Source organism: Oenanthe melanoleuca, chromosome 6 (assembly GCF_029582105.1).
Source record: "Oenanthe melanoleuca isolate GR-GAL-2019-014 chromosome 6, OMel1.0, whole genome shotgun sequence".
Lineage (NCBI taxonomy): Eukaryota > Metazoa > Chordata > Aves > Passeriformes > Muscicapidae > Oenanthe > Oenanthe melanoleuca.
This window is the reverse complement of record NC_079340.1, coordinates 16688179-16708778: the sequence shown is the minus strand read 5'-3', so window position 1 is coordinate 16708778 and position 20600 is coordinate 16688179. Positions and strand designations below refer to the sequence as shown.

At 47.9% G+C, this 20600-nt stretch overlaps 2 protein-coding genes across 3 annotated transcripts in view; one reads left to right on the top strand and one right to left on the bottom strand.

Moving 5' to 3' along the window:
* Positions 1–1833: 1833 nt before the first annotated feature.
* Positions 1834–13299, top strand: WNT8B (Wnt family member 8B). Its single transcript, XM_056494906.1, has 6 exons — positions 1834–1892; positions 7505–7538; positions 8490–8628; positions 9992–10117; positions 12084–12226; positions 12612–13299. Exons 1-6 carry the CDS (start codon positions 1834–1836, stop codon positions 13167–13169), a joined length of 1059 nt encoding a protein of 352 aa, XP_056350881.1. The 3' UTR covers positions 13170–13299.
* A 4551-nt stretch (positions 13300–17850) lies between these two features.
* The window catches only part of SEC31B (SEC31 homolog B, COPII coat complex component), a 34725-nt gene continuing 31975 nt past the window's right edge, over positions 17851–20600 (bottom strand). For both annotated transcript variants that reach the window (XM_056494838.1, XM_056494837.1), the window contains exons 25-26: positions 20259–20330; positions 17851–19716 (exon numbers count right to left, since the gene is read on the bottom strand). In XM_056494838.1, coding sequence (XP_056350813.1) covers positions 19537–19716; positions 20259–20330 — 252 coding nt within the window. In that variant the 3' untranslated portion in view covers positions 17851–19536. The remainder of the gene's footprint in view (positions 19717–20258; positions 20331–20600) is intronic.

Sequence of the window (20600 nt, the reverse complement as noted above, 5' to 3'; positions counted from 1 at the left end):
AAAATAATTTTAAAATAAACAAAGGGCTCATTTTTCTCCCTTTCAGTTTTTGTGGTTTTATCTTCTACTAGACAAATTCTCAAGCTTTTTCTCAGCATACATAACACCTTATTTTTTTAAATGCTCGGGGCTCCAGGACCTGGGGCTTTAATGAGTGCAAATACCATCGGTCTTGCTGTAATAGGACACAGCTGGGGGCACAGCTGCCCTGGGATAAATTGCTGCCACCTGCATTTTCTTCTCCTCTGGGTGCCTACAAGCTGCCCAGCCACCCTTGGGGTGAGGGGTGTCCTAGCTGGACAGGCAGCACTCTGGACAAAGGTAGTGTTTTGCCAGCAGTGTCCTGCATGCTGTGCCTGGCCAGGGCTCCCTGGCTTGAACACAGCTGGGCTCAGTGTAGGATGGCCCACATCCATCAGACAGCAAATCTCTGCTGGGCAGTTCTCCTTTCCTGAGGCTGTGCAACTCAGGAGGGATTTTTGTCCACCTCAAGCATCCCCAAGCAAAGTTCAGTCTCCTGCTAGCCCTGCCTGATGGCTCAGCCACAAAGTCTCAGTCCTCTTCAAATCCTGCTTGGGTCCAGCATTTCTGCTTGCTAGCTGTGCCCATGAAATGAGCTGAAATGAGTTTGACTGGTCTCAGCCCATGTTTTGGCTGATCATGTCCACAGCACAAAATTCAATTGTGTAGTGTGGAGAAGATCTTCCTATGGCTTTGGGACATGGTGATACAACTGGTCATGTTGACTTAGGGCCAGTTAGGGTATCTGTAGTGGGTGCTGTGACAGTAACTGGGCAGTCCCATGTGGCCAGCTGCCACAGGCTGGATGCACTTCCAAGTAGCTCCAGCAGCTGTTGGCCTGGGATAAGCCCTCAGTGAGAGATTGCTAACCCTTCCAAACCAAGGATTCCCTCCCATGGACTTTATAGGAAATACCAAAAGCAAAAAATTAAGGGTGAATAGGAAAGCTTAGTCAGAGGCCTTTCTCCTGGGGTAAGGATGCCTGATGCAAACAGGAGGTGGGAAGAAAGAGCAGGTCACCATGATGAAGGAGAAGCAGATGGAGGTAGGAACTGGCCCTGGTCTTCTTTAGACTTCTGAGGGAGACTGAGGCAGAGACAATGATCACATATCTGTGACCCAAGCAGCAGATGCAGACAGCCTGAACCCAATTCCCTCACCCCAGAGCACCCAGTGCACCCCAGCTCAGCAGTATCTCCAAGGCAGGAGGAAAGGACTCTTCAAAAGCAGCCCTTCCAGTTGCCTTTCCTGGGAATGAAGAGCCAGGGCAGTGCTGGTGGAGATTGAATCTAGTGATTACTTTAAGGGATTTGCTGTCTCTTTCTTTATCCCTCTCTCTCTTTTTTTTTCCTTTCTTTTTTTCTTTTCCCCCCCTTTTCCCTCCCTCTTATCCCTTTCGTGGTGCATTTGTCTTCGAGGAACCTGGGGTGTTCTTTTCATCAGTTCAATCTCTCTCTGGCACTTGAGTCCTGATTGGCTGAAGGACTTAGAGGAAAAAAAAAATCTTTAATTAAGTAGATAATCTCTTCTTAGGAAGTTCTGCGGCTCCATTTCACCAGCCCCCTTCAGCTCTTACTTTAGGATTGGTTATCCTTTGCAGAAGGTGGGATTCGGAGGCATCCGCTTCTTCATCACACCAGGACTGCCGGGTGGAAAATAACTCCATCCCTTCTCTAAATTAGTTGTGCTTCTTTGCTTCTTTTTTTTTTTTTTTTTTTTTTTTTCCTTTTCTCTGGTAGTGGTGGTACCCAAGTTTGGGTTTTTTTTTTTAGGAGCTCCTTTATCCCTCTTTATTTGGATTTTATATTTCACATGGACCCTTATTTGGGCATCTTCTTCCTCACTCCATTCTTCCAGTCCTGCTATGCCTGGTGAGTATCTAGAGCATCTCAGTCTGTGTCACAGGCAGGTGTTCTTCCCAGATACCCTAAGGAAATTCCTCTTCACCTTCCTAAATGTCTCCTCTTTCTCACTAAGCTTAGTTCTGTCTTTAATGGAATCAGATATTTAACCAAGTCTCTACACACTCATTGGCAGAGAGGTTAGATCTATGAAAGTCCCCCTTTTTCCCTGTGCCTCCCAAAATTTACTAGGAGCCACATTGTAAGCTGGGGTAAAATAGAGGGTAGTGGATGCTGAGACCTAGCCTCTCACTTTCAACTGGAAAGATACCCCAATGGAAGAGCCAAAGACTTCTGTTTTTCTAAAGGATCCCTGTCAGCTTGTCTCTTATCTTAATTAAATCAAGTGGGGCTTCTCTCATGCTCCCCAAGGAGGACAGTCCGTGATTAAGAGCTCAGAGCCCACAGGGGTGAGTTAGATCCACAGGAGTGTCCCTCTGGATGAGCAGCCTGAGAGCCAAGCTCCTTGGCACACACAGGCTCAGAATTACACATCTGAAATTCATGTATGAGGATTTCCTGGGGAGAAGCTTTTGCTACGGTGATTGCTACAGCTTGGTTTCCAACCACCTGAGTCCCATCAGATCAGTTCTGCTGAGCACAAATCTGTGGCCATCTCCTGTGGACCTCTTGCTCTGTCCTGAGGGTGGTGTTATATTTATTTCCCAAAAAGTTCTTTAATGGTAAACAGAGAGAGATTATGCTTGCATCAAATCTCGTATCATTCCTTGTTGGATATATTAGTCCAATTCCCAAAGGGAAATGGTCTCTGCAGGTATTTTTTCTATGTGATTTTTGCTAAGTATCCGAATGTTTTCCTCAATTGCTGTGAAGCTCTAGGGAATCTGCTCAGCAGGTTACAGACTTATCTCTAACGGCAAGGAAAGTCTTTTACCATTCAATTACTAAAATCCCCTGCCTTCCCCATAGCAGATCTCCAGGCTTATTACCATGGATGGAGACATCAAAATTACAAAAAGAGAAACTGAAGAGTAAATGGGAACTCATTCGTGTTAGTCTGGAAGTGAAATTTACTTTCTTTCAGAGATTTTCTACTCCCTTCATTAAAAGAACATGCAACAATTTGTATATGTCTAAATACTATAAAGCAGCAAACTCAAGTTAAACCTCCCTTCTGGAACAAGGGGAATATGTATGTTCTACAGAAAGGCTAGGCAAGAGCTCATGCTGATTTTATTGTTATTTTTCTAGTCTTCCTGTGTACATATCTTGCTTTCCTCAATAAAAACAGGTTTAAAATATGTTAAAAGAAAAAAAACCTATCACTTTAAAGAAATAGTTCAAAGGAGAGAAAAGGAGAGAAATTTCAATGCACAAAGTAGAGCTAAATAAGGAAGTCCAAGATATTTTCAGTCCAAAGTTGGATGTTTAAATTCTCTGTCTCTCAGCAGTTTTTATCTAGGAGAAAAGTTTACAGATCAAGACAACCCCGCTTCTCTCTGCATGTTGCTCATAGGTCATGAGTTCCATAGAGAAAGGAAAATTGCAACCTTTATTTGAAATTATCATTTTGCAGACACTCTCCCTTAACTCTTGAGGACAGAAAAGACAAATCTGTGGGAATCATAAAATAATTCTGCTTGAAATTTGTGCAGATTTTCTCTATCTAATCCAACAGCTTAAAACACAACATGTTATTTTTTCCCCTGTTATTTAATCACAAGAATTGGGAGTGGGAGCATGGTGGGGGAGCAATATAGAGCAACAAAAAATGTTTTTATATATATGTGTGGTCACTTCTCTTCTTTGAGTGTTGACCATTCAGCCAGTGTATTATTTCTAGGTGATCAAAATGTCAGGGTTGCATTTAGGAACAAAATCTTCAAAATACATATAACAAAATAGAGGAAAATGAAGAAAAAAAAGTAAAGTTCCAAATGTTATTGAGTGGCCGCTCAGTTCTCCTCTCCTGTGGGAATAATATAAAGATCTCTAACTCAGTAGTTTGCTTCTAAATGTATGTTTAACACTTCAGCTGTGGGACTGCCTTTGGTTTCCAGCCTCCCTGATTTTCTAATAACTTCGGGAAGCTCATATTGAGAACAAGACTCAGATCCAAAGGGAAATTCTGTCCATTTTCTCTATTTACAATAATGACAGTGAAGATGTAAATCCAGCTTTATCATTTTCTAAAGAGCAGAACCAGCAGCACAGTAGCCTGAGTGAGTGGTAAGGCATCAGACAAATATCGTAATGAGAGATTAGATAAGGCTCTTAGAGCATATTAAACTGAGGAGTGTGCTGCTAAACTGAGGAGTGTGATGTTATTGGTTAAAGTTGTAACTGAGACAGAATTATCAGAGGCTTATTAGTATTTGATATGAGTAAAATATAATGGGACAGCTGCTTGGCAGGGTTCCTTGCTTTCAGATTAATAAATAAATAAAACTATGATAGAAAACTCCTGCTGAAGATATTCACTACCTTTGAGATAATTTTCTAATATTGGATCCAATTAAAATCTCTTGCCCTAGACTTGCTTTTTACCTGGAGACATAGAGTGGTGCTGAGGGAAGCAGCGTGCCCTGGCCAGGGCCCTGCACAGCCTGGGGAGGGGGCAGAGGAACTCGGGGGTCTCCCCTCTACCTGCTTAGCTGTGAGCCTGCTCTGCTTCAGTCCCTGTAAAGCTGCCCTGGAGTTTGAACATGGAGGGAAAGGGGTTTACACAGCTAGAAACCCCCTGAGCCTTCCCAGAGAAGCGAAATGACTTCAAGTGTCTCTTTCCAAGTGTGCGGTACAAAAAATCACCAAAGTCATAGAAATTGGGCTGGTTAACACCAGCTATGAATGCAATTAGTTAGTAATACTTAGTTAGTTTAGTATTACATTCTGCTTTCCTTTACAATGGAATGAAAATTTAGTAGAAAGACATAATTTCTTTGGTAGTGATTCTTATTTGCAGCACAGAGATGATTCTAGAGACACTGTCACTATTGTACTACATCTGTGTAAGTAGTGGCTCTCTTACTGGAGACTATATACAGAATGGAGATGCATTTTTTCTAGCTATATTATAAGAGCAAAGACAAAGCACACAGATTCTGTCTTCGTTATCTTTCCCTCCCCCTCAACACAAGTAAGAAAAATTTCAGCCTCCAGCCATATGAGTCTCATCTCCCCTTCTCCTGAACCCACCTTAACTTGCAAGAGTTAAATGCTGGGGTGTCAAGTGCACCAAACACTTGAAACTTTGTGAATCCTTCACTTGTCTGAGCCCTACAAACGCAGCCAGCAGCGTGCCTGCCTGTTGATCTGAGAGCTCAAGGAAAATGCCTTCTGTCTCTCTAACTTCATAAACTGTTTAGAATACCCTGCTGGGAAATTGCTACTGTATCATTTGCTCAGCTGCAGAAGGAGAATTGGCATATTGTGAACTTGGCCTTTTTGTGAACCTTGAAGTTTATCCTGGAAGGAACAGATCCTCTGCTTCAATGCAGTCATGTCAATTGACTCCTGCTAACAGGCTGGTTTGCTGTAAACTCTGATGTTGTGGATTACCATCCTCCTCCTAAAGCCATCCTTGCAACTTCTCGTTCCTAATCCAAGGGTTTGAGGCAAATCCCCCTTATACACTGTGAATTTGGTTTTTCCTACCCACATGGGAAGCAATGCAGATGGGATATATCTCTTGTTTTGGGGACAAAAGCAAGATAAGAGAGGACTTGCAATATTTTAGCTCTTGCCTATGCAGTAGCATTTTACCAGAGTTTTCTCACAGCTGCTACCAGGGGCTCAGATTCACACTGACACCATCCTGAGTGTGGTCCCCATAGCAAAGCACTTAAGGTCAAGGCAATGGACAGAAGGGAAACCAGATGGAAAAATGACTTGTTCATGCTGCTACCCAGTTGCGTTAGGACGGGGACCCATGGAGCTTACACAGTCTGATTAGCCCCAGGTTCATGGCCCTGTGTGATTCAGGTCACCCGATGCTCTAATCACTCGGCTACAGATGCTGTCTCTCCAAGTCCCAGGAAATATTTAATTAGCTGTACAATGCAGAAGCAGCTTCCAAAGGAAAATTCCTCTGAAAAACAGCTATCGACTTCGTGCTAAAGCACCCACAGGGGCTGGAGCACAGCCGGGTCTGAATCCAAAGCCTAGAACAAAGGCAAAGAATCTCCTGTTCTCGCAGTGCCCTGGCACAGCCCATTCCTGTTTTGACCCAGGGGAATCTTTCCCAAAGCAAGCTTCATCAATATAAACACATTTTCACCAAAAAACCCACAAAACCCAAACCAAAACAAAAGAAAGATAGACTTGCCAGAATGAAATGTTGCAAATTCATTCTCCTAGCTCTTTCTAAATTGTAGCAACAAAGATCGAGTTTCTTGTGATTTTGACCAAGCTAAAGTAATGAGACCTCCTTTTGTGGTGTACTTTGGAAAGGATCTCTGTGGGTGCAGTTCCAGTGGAGGTGAAATGGGCTCCCTATCTGCACATGTGGTTTTCTAGGGCAGGACAGCATCCTCTTTCAATCTCTCACGTCTGATGTCTGGGCACCTGTCTGTCCCTGTGTCTATGGCAGGGCTGCACTTTGACCCTCAGCTTTGGACAGCAGTGCTGCTTCTGCCTGTGCTTGAGCCCACCCTGGGATGCCCCCACAGTGTCTGTGCTGGATATGTAACACAAAAAGACAGTATCTTTCTCTCCCTTATAAGGGAATAGTTGTGGCTCATTTGAAGCAGAATATAATCTGGAGAAGAAGCTGAAGAGCCAAGTTTTTCTCAGTGGATGCTCTGTCATTTTCCCAATCACTCACTGCAAGGTCTCAATCCATTCATTCCACCTCTCTGGCCTCAGTGTCCTCTCTGGGTGGTAAAAGCACTCACCCATTTCTCTGAAGTGCTGGGTTCCAGTAGAGAAAATGCTCCACAGACTCACCAGAAACAGTGATGAGTGTTATTTTACAAACCTGGAAAGAATGGAATTAGGTATTTTTAAGAGACTCTCGCTTTTCTTACGTGATTTCTGACGGGACATTTGGAGTTGGCTCTTGAGCTTTTTCAAAGTGTCAGTCCTTTTTGCCATGATGCAGCTAAACAGGATTTGCCCAGCCATTCTCCAGATTCTGCAGGTGCAGTCAGACATGGCACCAGAGGAAAAGAAGGGATTGTGATGTGGAGAGATGCATCTGGATATATATTGCAAAGGAGCAGCAGTGTGATGCCCTCCTTTCCTCAGCATGGTCTCACTCCTGGGGCTGGGGGAAATGCTACCCTTAGTAAAGTGACATAAAAAGCAAGGCTAGGGGAACAGGAAAGCTAAATACTGGGTGGATTGGTACAAAGGGTAGCTGAGCAGAGGAAAGCAGAAGGAGGGAGCAGTGAAGGAACTGCAGCTCTGTACAGCCTGACTGAGGGAGCAGGGAGGGGGGAAGGCAACGGCACTGTCCTGTCCCGAAGGGAGCAGCAAGAGGACATGGGGGAGAGACCAGAGGTGCCTGCAGCCAGGAGACAGGCAGACTGTGGGGGAGTGAGAGGAGAGCCCTGGGATGCCTGGCATTCCCCAGGCCCCTCCGCCATCACCCCCTCCCTGCTGACACTGTCTCTATCTTCCAGGTCAGTGAATAATTTCCTGATGACGGGCCCCAAGGTAAGAGAAATCTCTTTGATCTCTGTCCCTGATTCCACTAAACCCAGGGAGGGAAGGAGAGAGAGAGTGGGGCTCCTCCTTCCCAATCTTCTCCGCTCAGCCTTGGCCAGAGCTCCCCTCACCCCCAGGTTTCCAGCAATAAGCCAGAGAAAGCCAGGAAAGATTTGCTGTGAGCTGCAACTTGTGAGCTCCTTGGGCTACTTGAGCCATGAGCAATGCTGACCTGGGGTTCTTTTAAGCTGGTTGAGGCCAGATTCTGGAGATTTGTCTACTGACATCAGCCAAGGCTCTCACCTGACATCTATTGCTCCCTGAGGATCAGGTTGGCATCAGGGTCCACACTGATCCAGCCAGAGAGTATTTTCTGTAGGCCCTGTACAACATACTTCCTCAAGGAGCACAAGTAGAATTGCCAGGACTTTGTTCTGTACTTTTTGACCCCTCACATCCTTGTGTTCCTCTTTCAGAGGCTTTTCTTCTTAGCCAGGACAAGGTGTAAAATTTACCCAGATTTTGTTCTGGCTATTTCCCAGGAACACCTCCAGGACCATCTAGCTCCCAATACACTGGTGGAGCAACCTTGCCCCAAAGCACTAGGTCTTCCCCATGGGCTGTGGTGAAGAAGGCGGCAGGCTGAGGCATGTGCTGGCCTGGAGCTCCCTGATGTGAGCAGAAAGCTCTATCTCCTCTCATGGTGGAGAGATAAGGGGTTCCTCACAGCAGAGGCTGGCTGGCACATTTCCTAATGTGGCTAAAAGCCAGGAGCTCAGCTTTCTCCCCTAGGAGGCTCAGGCTGTGACCCAGCACAGCAGAAATGGGTTTGCTGCTGCTGATGTTGATCTTCCCAGGGAAGCCAAGCCTGAGAGACCTTCTGAGCTGTCTCTGTAAGACGGCAGGCAGGTTACTGACAACAGGCATGGCGCCCGTGCTGACCCCCAGCTCTGCTCCTAGGCCTATCTCATCTACTCCAGCAGTGTGGCGGCTGGGGCGCAGAGCGGCATCGAGGAGTGCAAGTTCCAGTTCGCCTGGGACCGCTGGAACTGCCCCGAGAGGGCACTGCAGCTCTCCAGCCACGGCGGGCTGCGCAGCGGTAAGGAAAGCATTGGATACCACTACTGGGACCCCCTTGCGACAGGTTAGAGCCCATGGCCCCCTCCTCTCTTCCCAAGAGCCTCCTTTTCTTCCCCATTCCCACCTGGGAAGTGTCTCTCCAAGGAAACCCCCAGAGGGATCTCTCCAGGAGACCCCTTCACCCATCAGCTCCCAGATATTCTGGGATCTAGCTCCAAGGCCTCCTTGCAATGCCAGCCTTACCCATGGACCTGCTGAACCTCAGCTGGCACAGGATCAAGCCTCACATAACTGCCTGCCCACAAGGATGCACCCCCTGACCTGCACATGGCCTGCTGGACACACCATGCCTAGATGGTATCCCGGGGTATCCCAGGGAGGCTGAGAACCAGCACAGGCTGGCTGGGTAGCAAGCAGAGAGGATAAGGCTAAAGGAAGCAGCAAAGAGCTCATCAATGGCTATGCTCTGGCCAAGAAGCATGAGAAAAATCTTCCTACCTCTTCCAGATGTCAGAATCACCCTAGGCGAAAATCCATCATCCCTGACCTGGGCCACTGTAGGGCATGGGGCTGTGGTCATTGTCACTGTATCCTATTCCTTACCTATTTGCAGGTCCCAGGAAATATTTCAGTGCATCTGGCCCTCTAGACCTATGTTTGATGCTGGGTTGGGCTCATACCTGCTCTGTAAAAGCAGGAGCTGGGGATGGAGGAGAGCCTCAGGCCTCTGGTGGGACTGGCAGCAGACAAGAGACCAGAGTCCCAGGCAGAGGTGGGCAAAGGTGTCAAAGCGAGGCCTTGAGGAGACAATTGCAGCACAAGGCCCGCTCTGAGACCAGAAGCAGGTCCCTGAATCATTCCTGTCAAGGTTATCTGCTCAGATCCACACCTTGCTTGTATTAAATGAAAGCCAAAGGCTCAGTGAAGCCAGCTGATGATCCCCAGACTGATCCTGGTGGGTAGGTATGGTCACTGCTCAGAGCCCTTTCAGCAGAAGGTAAGGCTTGAGGGGACTGTGGGGAAGGAGTTCTTTGATACCTGGAGAGGACCCCTTCCTGTTGGGGTGTGTTAGTGAGAAGTGGGGGACATTGGCTGCCTGTGCTGTATCACCACTGTTGAGCCCCCACAAGGGCAGCCAGGTTGCTATCTCGTCCACAACCTTTCAAATGAGTCATGAGTCAGTCTGGATCATATTTGGGAGCTTCATCTTCATGCAGTTCACACTAAGCTAATCTGGCATGTAGGGCCTCTCTTCCACCCCACAAAGTCTTCCCCACTGCAGATGTCCTGTGCAGGCTCCTGCATGGTAGGAACAATTTCTAACACTGCCCTTGCCACGAAATCTTTTGCACATCTGCTCTCTTTGTATTCCCCCTTGACAGCAAACCGAGAAACAGCCTTTGTCCATGCCATCAGCTCTGCGGGCGTCATGTACACGCTGACCCGGAACTGCAGCCTGGGGGATTTTGACAACTGTGGCTGTGACGACTCCCGCAATGGACAGCTGGGTAAGGAGAGATGAGCTGCTGCCCCTCGTCCCAGGTGCCAGGAGAAGCTCTTCTCTCCTCCACTGAGGCCTGCAGAAACACCTCCCAGAGCCAGGAATAAGCCCAGAGCAGAGTTTTCCCTAGTTCAAACCAAAGTAACTCTGTGGAAGCTAATGGAGCCACTACACCAGCCAAGCTCTAGACACTTCCCATTATTTTCTAAATGAGCAGGAAAGTAGAAGGGGTAGCAGTCTCTCTGGTTCAAATCAAGAACTCTAAGCTGCTGGAGAGAATGACTATATCATACAGGCAGAGGAGTGGATCTGTTGCCATGCACCTAAATGATCTTGGTATAGCAGCACAAGTCAGGGATCCCAGGGTTCCCAAGGTCCGCAGGACCAGGTTGGCCCCACAGCAGAATGACCATGAGGAAAAGCAGGGTGGCATTCACAAACTTCTCTAGCAGCTGTCAGCATGGTAGGCACACAAGAGCACAACCAGGACAATCAGTGTGGCAGCACACAGCCATCACACCCTCCACATGACAGTGGTATCCAGGCCCTCAGCCACCAAGCACCCCTGTGGGGAACTCCAGGCTGCACCACTCCAGCTCTCCACTCAGCTTTCACAGAAAACACTGACATTTAGGGGTTTTGTTTTTAATAGAAAGAGGTCAAATTTCAAATGATCAAAATCTTTTAAAAGCTATGCCCTGCCCAGCCACATCAGGCAGTCAGTATGTGTCACTTTATGATGAACTCCTATGGAGTGTCCAGTATTTAGTAATTTACTTTACTAGCTGAGAGTTTTGAAAGCAGCCACTACTGCTTAGGTGTTTAAAGTTTGGGAATACCTGTCTGTAGCAGAGCAAGACTTTTGGGCAACAACACGTCAAATTTGATCTTCTCTGGAAAACCAAGTTAGGCATGCTACATTTCTTTTCCCCCAAATATATCTGTTTTTAATATAAAACTTTCCATTGTGGACTTAAAACTTTGTAAGGCACAGGAAACTTTTGGGCTTGACAAAACCAGCATGATTCAATTCAGCTATTGAACTGAATCCAAGCTAGTGAAAGGTTTTCCTTCTTCCTTCAGTCCCAGTTCTTGATTTGGACAGCATCATCCACTGCAATTACCCACCTCCCACGAAACACTCCTGTCTTTCCCTGGGAGAGGGGATCATGATGCCCTGGGGGCATCCAGATGAGGGCCAGGCCTTTCCAGAGAGGCACAAGGCCATTAAACCACAACTCCCAAGAGGTACCAATGTGGCATGTAAGGGTCAGAATGTTCCAGATTTCAACCTTCATTAATAATTTGGCATCTTTCTCTAGGAGGAAAAAAACTGCATGATGTTTTCCTAGTCCCACTCAGCTCCCACTCAGTTATGAAAAGTACTTTCCACATATTTTTGTGTAATTTTACAGTTCTGAACTGACTCCCTTGTTTCTTGATGGCAAGTAGAAAATCAGACCCTTCTAAGATGCCAAATCTCATCTGAGAATTCTGGGTATGCCAAAATCCAGGGCCTCCTAGATGCACATGTGCCAGGATTGGGCTGCTCCAGACAGAGGGGAATCTGCTGCCCCTAACCAGGATGCCTCCACCAGTTTGTTAATCCAAGTTAGCAAGATGCTGTCCCTGCAACTCACACTGAACCAGCTGAAGTCAGGGTTTGAGAGGTGATTAGAGACCCAAAGGCTTATCTGCATGTCTGCTAATGCATGATAACTGACAGCTTGTAAATCCTGCTCTATAGAAAGTCTGGAAAGCCCTGCATTTATTGTACAGGATATACCCCTTGGCTGCCTGCCTGAGCCACTTACTATCCAGACCTCAGGAGAAATGTCACAAACTCAACAGGAGGGAATCAGGGAGTACTGTGTGGTAAAAGGCTGGATTTGCCCCACAGCCTCCACTCCCTCCCATCGCTTCTGAAACCTCTTCTGGTTCTTTGACAGCACACATCTCATCTCCTTTCTTAGGGGGACAAGGCTGGCTGTGGGGAGGCTGCAGTGATAACGTGGGCTTTGGGGAAGCTATTTCCAAGCAGTTTGTGGATGCCCTGGAGACTGGACAAGATGCCAGAGCTGCTATGAACCTGCATAACAACGAGGCAGGTAGAAAGGTGAGCTCCTCTCTCCCTCCAGAGCTGACAGTGCATACCAAATTGTTTCTGAGCATTCACTGTGGAGAGTCACAATTTGATGTGGCTAAAAACACATGTCCAAAAGAAACAACTTCTTGGGGGGATGGCAGCAGTACAATGGTGTTTGCTCTAAGGTAGAAAAACTTCTCTGTTACAGTGTTAATGACTTTCTGCAGTCCTCCTTCTCCCAGTTCAAGGAGGGGAGCACTGTAGAAAAGCAAATCTGTGAGCTTCAGGACTGTGCAGGAAGAATTGATGCCAAATTCCTCCACAGGCCTGGAGCCATGTTTCTGCATGCACTGCAGTACAGAAACAGCCCCTCCGGGGTTTTTTTCTTGAACCCCTCTCTCTGCCCACCCTGTAGGCAGTGAAAGGGACCATGAAGAGGACTTGCAAATGCCATGGTGTATCGGGGAGCTGCACCACTCAGACCTGCTGGCTGCAGTTACCCGAGTTTCGGGAGGTGGGCACTTACCTCAAGGAGAGGTACCACAAAGCCCTGAAGGTGGACTTGCTGCAGGGAGCAGGGAACAGCGCTGCCAGCCGGGGTGCCATTGCTGAGACCTTCAGCTCCATCTCCAAGAAGGAACTGGTCCATTTGGAAGACTCTCCTGACTACTGTCTGGAGAACAAGACCCTGGGGCTGCTGGGCACGGAGGGCAGGGAGTGCCTGAAGAGGGGCAAGGCGCTCAGCAAGTGGGAGAAGCGGAGCTGCCGGCGGCTGTGCGGGGACTGCGGGCTGGCGGTGGAGGAGAGGCGAGCCGAGATGGTGTCCAGCTGTAACTGCAAGTTCCACTGGTGCTGCGCCGTGCGCTGCGAGCAGTGCCGCAAACGGGTCACCAAGTACTTCTGTGTCCGCAAGGACAAGCGCGAGCGGAGCGGAGGCGGCAGAGCCAGTCGCAAGCTCAAGAGAAAGCTCTAACTTGCTTCTGCTCCTCCACAGTGCTGTCTGCCCCTCTCCTCTCCTGTCCTTCCCATCAGCTCCTGGCACCACTTCTGTTTGGCATAGCTTTGTCTCATTCCCACTGCTGCCTCGCTGGGGCTTGGGCAAGGCAAAAGAACCTCGTATCAGCACTCAGGCCTTGCTCCTACTGGGCATTAGTGCAGTGGGTAATGTCTTCTGGGGAGACCTTCAAGTGTTGACAAAACAAGGTGAGATTCGATCCCTTAACTCAGTGTCACTCTATCCAGTGACTGTAGCATTATCTCTGAAAACACAGGAGGTCTTGGTGGCTCCTGTGGTTTTGAGCTTGTGCTCAAAACAAGCAGCTGCTCTGGGCTTTTGAGTAAGTGAGATAAAAGGTACAAGGAAACTGAGATGGCACCAACAATCGAGCAACTCAGATCAGTAATCCATAAATGAGAAGAGGCTTTTAAAAATAGAGGTACTAAAACAGTTACTGCCTCAGGCCTACATTATCAGGAAATAGAAAAGGCATGTAATTCCTTTCTCAGCAAGCCAGCCTCCAGGAACCCACAGCTTCGCTTTCCACCCTTTGACAGCTTTGCTAAATTCTCCAGTGCTTTACTTTGCATTTGAAATGGCAACAGCAAGATCAAAACTGCTGCTTGACCCACCCATTACACAGCTCTCCAAAAACGAGGTCCCATCACTTGTTTTTTACATGCTTTCTCTGTGTATTCCAGGCCTCCAGGTCTGGCCTCCCTTTTCAGGCCAGCATTCCTATCAAAGCCCCTGACTGATGCCATAAAGATGCCCTTACACTTCTCCAGTACCTCCTTCCTCCCAGATCTCTCCCAGAGTGGAGCTGCCAAGCTGAGCCTACTCCCCATGTCCTGGTGTACTTGCCAAGCACTCTTACCCTGTCAGCTAACTAACTAAATACTTCTTCCTAGTCTGAGAAAATAATGCCAGTTACTATTTAATGGTGGTGTAAATAGGAAAGTGAAGCACTTTGAAGTTTAATTTATTGCACAGTTACTGTGATGTATACATAACAGTTTTTCCTCTACCACTTCTTGTATATATTCTATAGGCTAAGCAAGCAGCAGGAAGATTTGGTTGATGCAGCTGAGGATAAGGGAGGGAGGTAAGAAGCTCCCAGCTGCAGGACTTGGGGAAGCTCACTGCACCATCACAGCAATCTTCCCCTGTCCTGCAATAATATAATCTGCTTTGCTGTTTGAAATGTCCTTTAGCCAGACGAGAAGCCAGCAGAGCTGTTACTGGCCATTAGACCCATCTTGTAGCTAATATTTGTAAACCAATAGTCAATGCAATAAATCAGTAGCCAAGTGCTTGCAAAATGCTGTTGTGTCTAAGTGGCTGGGTATTCTTTCATCTTATTTCATGTGTGTATGCATAATTTTAAGAGTCCTGGAGATTAAAACACACTGCTTACCCATCTGAGCCCAGGAAGACCTTACCAGTTCCAGACAACACAACCCCTCACAACTCAGCCCCTACCACAAAGGGAAAGGATGCTCTGTCTCCTGAGCTTGCTTGAGGATGCATCCAACTGCAATGCAACAGCCAGGAGGAAATGGGGTGGGAGGGGGGCAGGCAGGGCCCAGTTGCCCATTACACAGCTGATATATTAAAAACACTCAGCAGCCTGTATTTGTGTCTTTATTATCAACTAGTCCCTTGACTCTAGGGCTACCTCACAGGGAGCAGGAATTGGGACCTAGGGTCTCACCAGAGCAAGAGCATTCCTGCCAAGCAAGAATGTGGCCTTTCAAAAATTGCATGAAATCTTGGCCCATTCTCAGGGAAAACTGAAACACTTCAGACACAAACCACCACTGTTCGCACAGAGGTTTTTACTAGCACAGTGACCTTGCCGAAGGTCTCTGTTGCACCCCCAGCAGCAGTTCCTCCATATCCCTGTGGCTGGCCAGCAAAGAGGAAGCAAGGGCCTCTCGACCACCAGGGAAAGCTCCCTCACGGGACGCGATGGGACACGGCTGTCCGCTGCAGAGTGAGCTGGAAGAGCTGCAGGCGCCGTCTCGCTGCTCCTGCCCCGCTGCCGCGCAGGGCCGCGCCGAGCGGCCCACACGCTGCTTCCGCCGGGGAAACGGCGGCGCGGCAGCTGCAGAATGTGCTGACCTCAGCAGCGGGGCCCCTCCCGGCGCACCCAGCCCGCAGCGGCGAAGGCCCCGCTGCCATTGTGGGCAGGATTGGATGCTTCCATGTATTCATTTCGGTTTAATGAAGGCGCATTCCTCAGAGGAGAAATATTTACATTCAGCTTCCCAGGTGGTCACCTTCGCCCAGATGACACACAAACAGGCAGCCCCCCGCTCCCCTTTCCAATGCAAGGCTCTTTAGAGGGCTCGGGAGGAGGGGAGACAGCGCAGGGGGGGCGGCTGGGGGAGCAGAATAGAGAAGGGAACAAAATGCTAATAAATCAGCCAGCCAGCCCTTTTCCCCTCCCCTCAGTGGAGTCAATGGAAAGTGTCATTTCACATGCTAATCCCCCTCCGATCTCTTTACAACACCTTTTCCGAAAAGTGTTTGGGAAAAGTCCTTGTGGCCCGTTTACAGCTCCCCGCCGCTTCAGATTCCTTCTTGTCTAAGGCCGCGGCCCCGGTGTGGGTCTCTCCCTCCAGCAGGGCTCCTTACAAAAAACATCTCAACAAAGACTTTGGAGTTCATCAGCCTCCCACTGAAATTCACAGCTGCTGAACAAACTAATCCCCTCTCTTGCCCTTTCTTCCTTTCAATGGGTTCTTGGCTTCAAAGACACTTTGGGAAAGGACTTTGTGGGGACTCACACTGCTCCCTCAATAGAAGTTAGTGCAAGCATTATCTTCAGAGCAAGTGGCTTTACAAACAAATACTGCCTAACAATCTCTGCCCCTCCAGCTCCCCCAAACACACACAAGCCTAGCCTGCAGACATGATGTTATCTGCCACAGGATTAGAGCTCTGTTCTCTGTGCCCAGGGATCCTTTCCTGCTGCCCCTTCCCCCCCACATTCTTTGTCAACCCAAAGGCTTCTCACCCAAGTGAAAATGCTTTCTGTGGTGCCCGGGTGCTGTGAAGCCGTGTGCCCCCATGGGAGGGGGCACTGCTCACTGCCCCTAGGCTGAGATACTGCCAGCCAGCAGAGATGGTGCTGTAAATGGAGGAGCACTTTCCAGCGGGGCTTGAAGGGTAATACACCACACCGGGGCTGCAGAGACAGGGCTTCTGCCACAAGCCTCTTCAAGGCTTTCAAGTGAGTCACCTCACTTCCCCCCTCTGCTTGCTTTCGCTATAAAGAGCTTCAGGGATAGTGCTTACAGGGGCAAATATGAAGCAAAGCAGAGAACAGAGGGGCAGGTGGGAAGGACTCACATCAAAGGCAGGATAAATAGCCACTCTCTGAACAAGTACTGGGTAGCAGTAGCTATGTGTGCTGGAAGGAACTAATGTCGTACATATCTGCGAAATATGTGGTAAATCTGTGCTTATTTCTCAGTGGTAAAAGTGGCCTGAGTTAAAGAGAGCAAAGGCTGGACTGCACAGGGTACTACAACTGAACCTCAAAAGGCAGAGTCTAAGAAATGCCAGGCTTGTTAAGTGATCTCAGAGAGCTGGGACTTCCTTATAAACTCATTAAGCAGATGTATGCTACCTGGGCTACCTGTGTTGTAACCCCATTCTGATGCTGCAGGAAATCTTTGAAACCTTTGAAAATCAGCTTTGCTTGTCCCTTCTGGGGGACAGCTGTTAGGCCAGGCTGTTTAACTGCTCCAGACCAAAAGCTCTTCAAGACTCCTTCACACTAGGTGTTTGCCTCTGCCAGCAGCAGAACTACAAAAGGTTTGTTTTCCTTGAATGCATGTGGTATGTCCCTAACATCCAAAATTCTCATAAATCCTGGGCCCTTCCCAGCAACAGCCCTTCAAATTTTCACCACCCTAACAATCTTTCCAAATCTTTGCTTCTTCCCAAGTCCTCCAACCTTAGGCCATATAATACAGTCCTTCATATTTCAGAGTTTCATGTGTGCTGACTGGCAGGCTTGTACATACATACTAGCTAGTTAGATTATATCAGAATTTCTTTCTTTTATAAGAAGGAAGTTTGATTCCCCCACCTTTATCTCAGTATTATGTTTCAATTCAGCCCTTCTTAACTCCTTAAAAGATTAAATGAAATTAGCCAACAGATTCCTAAGTTATTGACTAATTATAAGAACTGCCAATTCAAGGGTATAAATTTCCACACAGGTCCAATCCTTATCCTAGTTCAAGCTGCATGGCTTCAGTGGTGTAACATTTATTTCCAATGGCAGACGATGTCATCAAGAGCTCTCTGCTTTCTTACTGACATACTTCCAGCTCTTGATGTCAAGTGCAAAATCCCCAACACTGCTGAGATTCCCCAAGAGAACCTGTGTCTGGGGGCCTTGTGTCTGATGCAGATGAACAGTCACAACTGATGCAGGTGATCTGGGGAAGATCAGTGCTCTGACCCTCTTACCCTTAGAGAGTGGGTAAGACCTGAGGTCTCACCACACCAGGATGGATGCCACCCATAGCAGCAGAGCCCAAAATCTGGTTTGCCCCACAGTTCTCAACTGCCCCCTCAGTGGGTGGCCATGCAGACTGAGGAAGTCCCGTGCAGCCAGAGGTGACCTGCCTATGAAAAGGATCACAAAACACAGTTTTTATTTCACTGTTCTGTAATTTCTCAGTGCATCAAACCGCAGCAATAGAAACAACACAGCAGCAACAAGGAGGCACTTTGACCTGGAAAGGAGAGAATGAGACATGTCCTCTTCCTCCCTTCTCTGATTCTCCTCCCTCCTAAGTCTCATGGTAGACTAGGTTGATTTGTGTACGTCACTGAACCGCAGGCCCATGATAGCATTATCACTCAAGAAGCAAGCAGAGCAAGTAGGGGCTGGCTGCATCCAAATCTTGGGAATAAGCCTTGCTCTCAGCTATGGATCAATGATTATGCTGCCTGGTTAGTAAGAAGGATGTTGAGAGAGAAGGCAAGGAGGGAGGAAGAGAGGGAAATATACACACAAAAAAATGTACCCTAAAATCCCATCTGCTTTCCCAGACCTCTTCCTCAGAACAGATATGCTTCATTCATCTACTCCCAGAGGAATTGCCACAGTGATGACAAGTCTCAGCACAATCCATATCTTCAAGTCCTGACAGCATCACCTCCTGCAGCATAGTCCTACCACCATAGTGCCAAGGGGCCTCTGAGAACCACCTTTACATGTATCTGCAACTGTAGGCAGTATATGAATGCACCATACCTGTAGCAATGAGGTGTCTCTCCCTACTCAAGTCTGGGCTGGTCAGGGTAGTTCAAGGGAAATCTTTATGGGACTTAAACAATCCCTGCTGCTCTTAGCCCCTAGGCCATCTGAAAAACCTGAAGTAGGAAGCCTTTAAATAACACCAGTGGGTAAAAGTCCAGCTGTGCTAAAATAAAAGTGAAAAAAGTCAGGAGCCAGAAAGGGCAGCTTTTAACTCCAAGACAGGATGTGACTGGCTCTGGAGAGAAGTGCACAGAGCACAACCTGCCAACATTCCTGAATGGAAGAGTCCCAGAAATAGAAAGGGAAATCATCCCTGAACCTGAACTATTATGGGCTTGAGCCTGCAGCTGATGGGACAAAAGATATAAAAGAAGGTGGATAGAGGGTGAACTGGAGACTTTTTTAAAAACAGAGAGCTTGGTGAAGAAGAAAGAGAACTAAAGCTGGCCTGGAATAGACTAGTAGCTAGCCCTAGCTGTAGCAGGATATGGATGCAGAGGTGTAAAAGGGTGAGTCACAGATGAGAATGAAGAGAAAGGAGCCAGGAGATATCCTTGCTGCAGCCCTGCAGAATGAGGACACACCAGCCTAGATTCCCAAGGCAGCCCAGCTACCACTCAGGAAGTTTACTCTGCAGCAGGGAATAGAGCCTGAGGCTCATCTGTGGTGCTGCTGCAGGTACCAGCCCTGTTCATTTCCTGAAAAATAAAAAGCAATGTCAGCCTAGAAGGGAAGAAGTTTCCCCTTTGTGCTGGGGATATAGGGAAGAAGAAGGACTTCTGTGCAACCTGGACAGCCTGAAATTGAGATCCCCGGGCTGAAAAGTGGCCTCAGACTAGTAAGAAAAAAGAGAGAAAGAACAGTCTCCAGGAGCTGCAGGCACCAGTGGGCTGTCTGGAAAGTGGATGGGGCCAGGCATACTGGCCTAGCACAGTTCCAGGCACTGGCACAGACCTATTTCTCCACAGTCAGAAGGAGAATCCACAACCTGCAGCACAACAACAGGTGAGGCGGTCCATCAGCTCTTGGTGTGCACTGTTCCAGCTGCTCCACACTTTACACATTCAGCTTGCCTGCTATGGTCATGAGGACTTTCAGGATGGGCATGAAACCAGACACCTCACTGAAACTGCTGCTGCTCACAACTTGGGTGTGAACCAGGAGACCTTGTGGGTAGTTCTTAGCCTCAATGCATCGGGCAATTTCATGGAGACCCATGAGGATGGCTGGAGAAAGCTGTAGAGAGGGAGAAGAAATGAATCAGTATGATCAGCAATATAACTCAGGTCTCTCTCCATCCACACCCTTCCTTACTGTTCTCCACTTCACCAAACAGCACCTACACAGTCAAGCACTGGCAGGAGGGATAGATGCTTCTTCCCTTGCTTTCCCTTGGCAGACTACAACTGCCAGTTGGCATCAGCAATTGGCATCATCTTTGGAGTTTTCTAAGCTAGTTACACTATGTTCACACTTAACCACTCCCAACTGCCCCTTTCCATCTGGGATCTGTCTATGTGCCAGTGTACTTCTTGAAGGGTAAAAGCACCTTGCAGATATCTCCTCTGGTACATTTCCTTACACTTTGTCTGGGCCACTGTTAAGAAAGAAGATACAAGGCTGGCTGGATTCGTGGTCATTACAAGGTTTGGCACTCCCCTTGTCTTCCAAGAGAATATGTGCTGGTTACACTGGTACAGACACCAAGACCCACAACCCAGTGCCAAGGTGGGCTCAGGGACCCAGCTGGATGACAAGGAATGGTGGCATCTACTTACTGCCTGCTCTCGGAGCTTCTCGTACAAACACTCCAGCCGCTGCAACGCGTCCTCCAGCTTCCTTCGTGTTTTCTGAAGCAAAACAGGTATTACTTGTCTGCCTTCAAAGCCACCTCTCCAGAGCCAAAGTGCTCTCTGTCAGTCCCTCCCTTCCTTTGTCTTTCCACAGCACCTTACAATTCAACTGCATCTCAGCCTCTGACAGCCAGGGTCTGTGATATAAGCCAGCCATTCCCTCACTCTGCACATGTACATACATGTACATATCTACACATTCTCTCCCCAACACAGAAAGACTTATTGCCCCTGTCCCCATATCCCAGCCTAGGCATTCCCCACTTC

Bases quoted from the DNA above. Each gene is read 5' to 3' on its own strand.
- WNT8B (XM_056494906.1), top strand. From the start codon at position 1,834: ATGGACCCTTATTTGGGCATCTTCTTCCTCACTCCATTCTTCCAGTCC. The intron at 7,539-8,489 runs GTAAGAGAAATC...CTCTGCTCCTAG, and splicing joins TCCTGATGACGGGCCCCAAG to GCCTATCTCATCTACTCCAG. The intron at 12,227-12,611 runs GTGAGCTCCTCT...CCCACCCTGTAG, and splicing joins ACAACGAGGCAGGTAGAAAG to GCAGTGAAAGGGACCATGAA.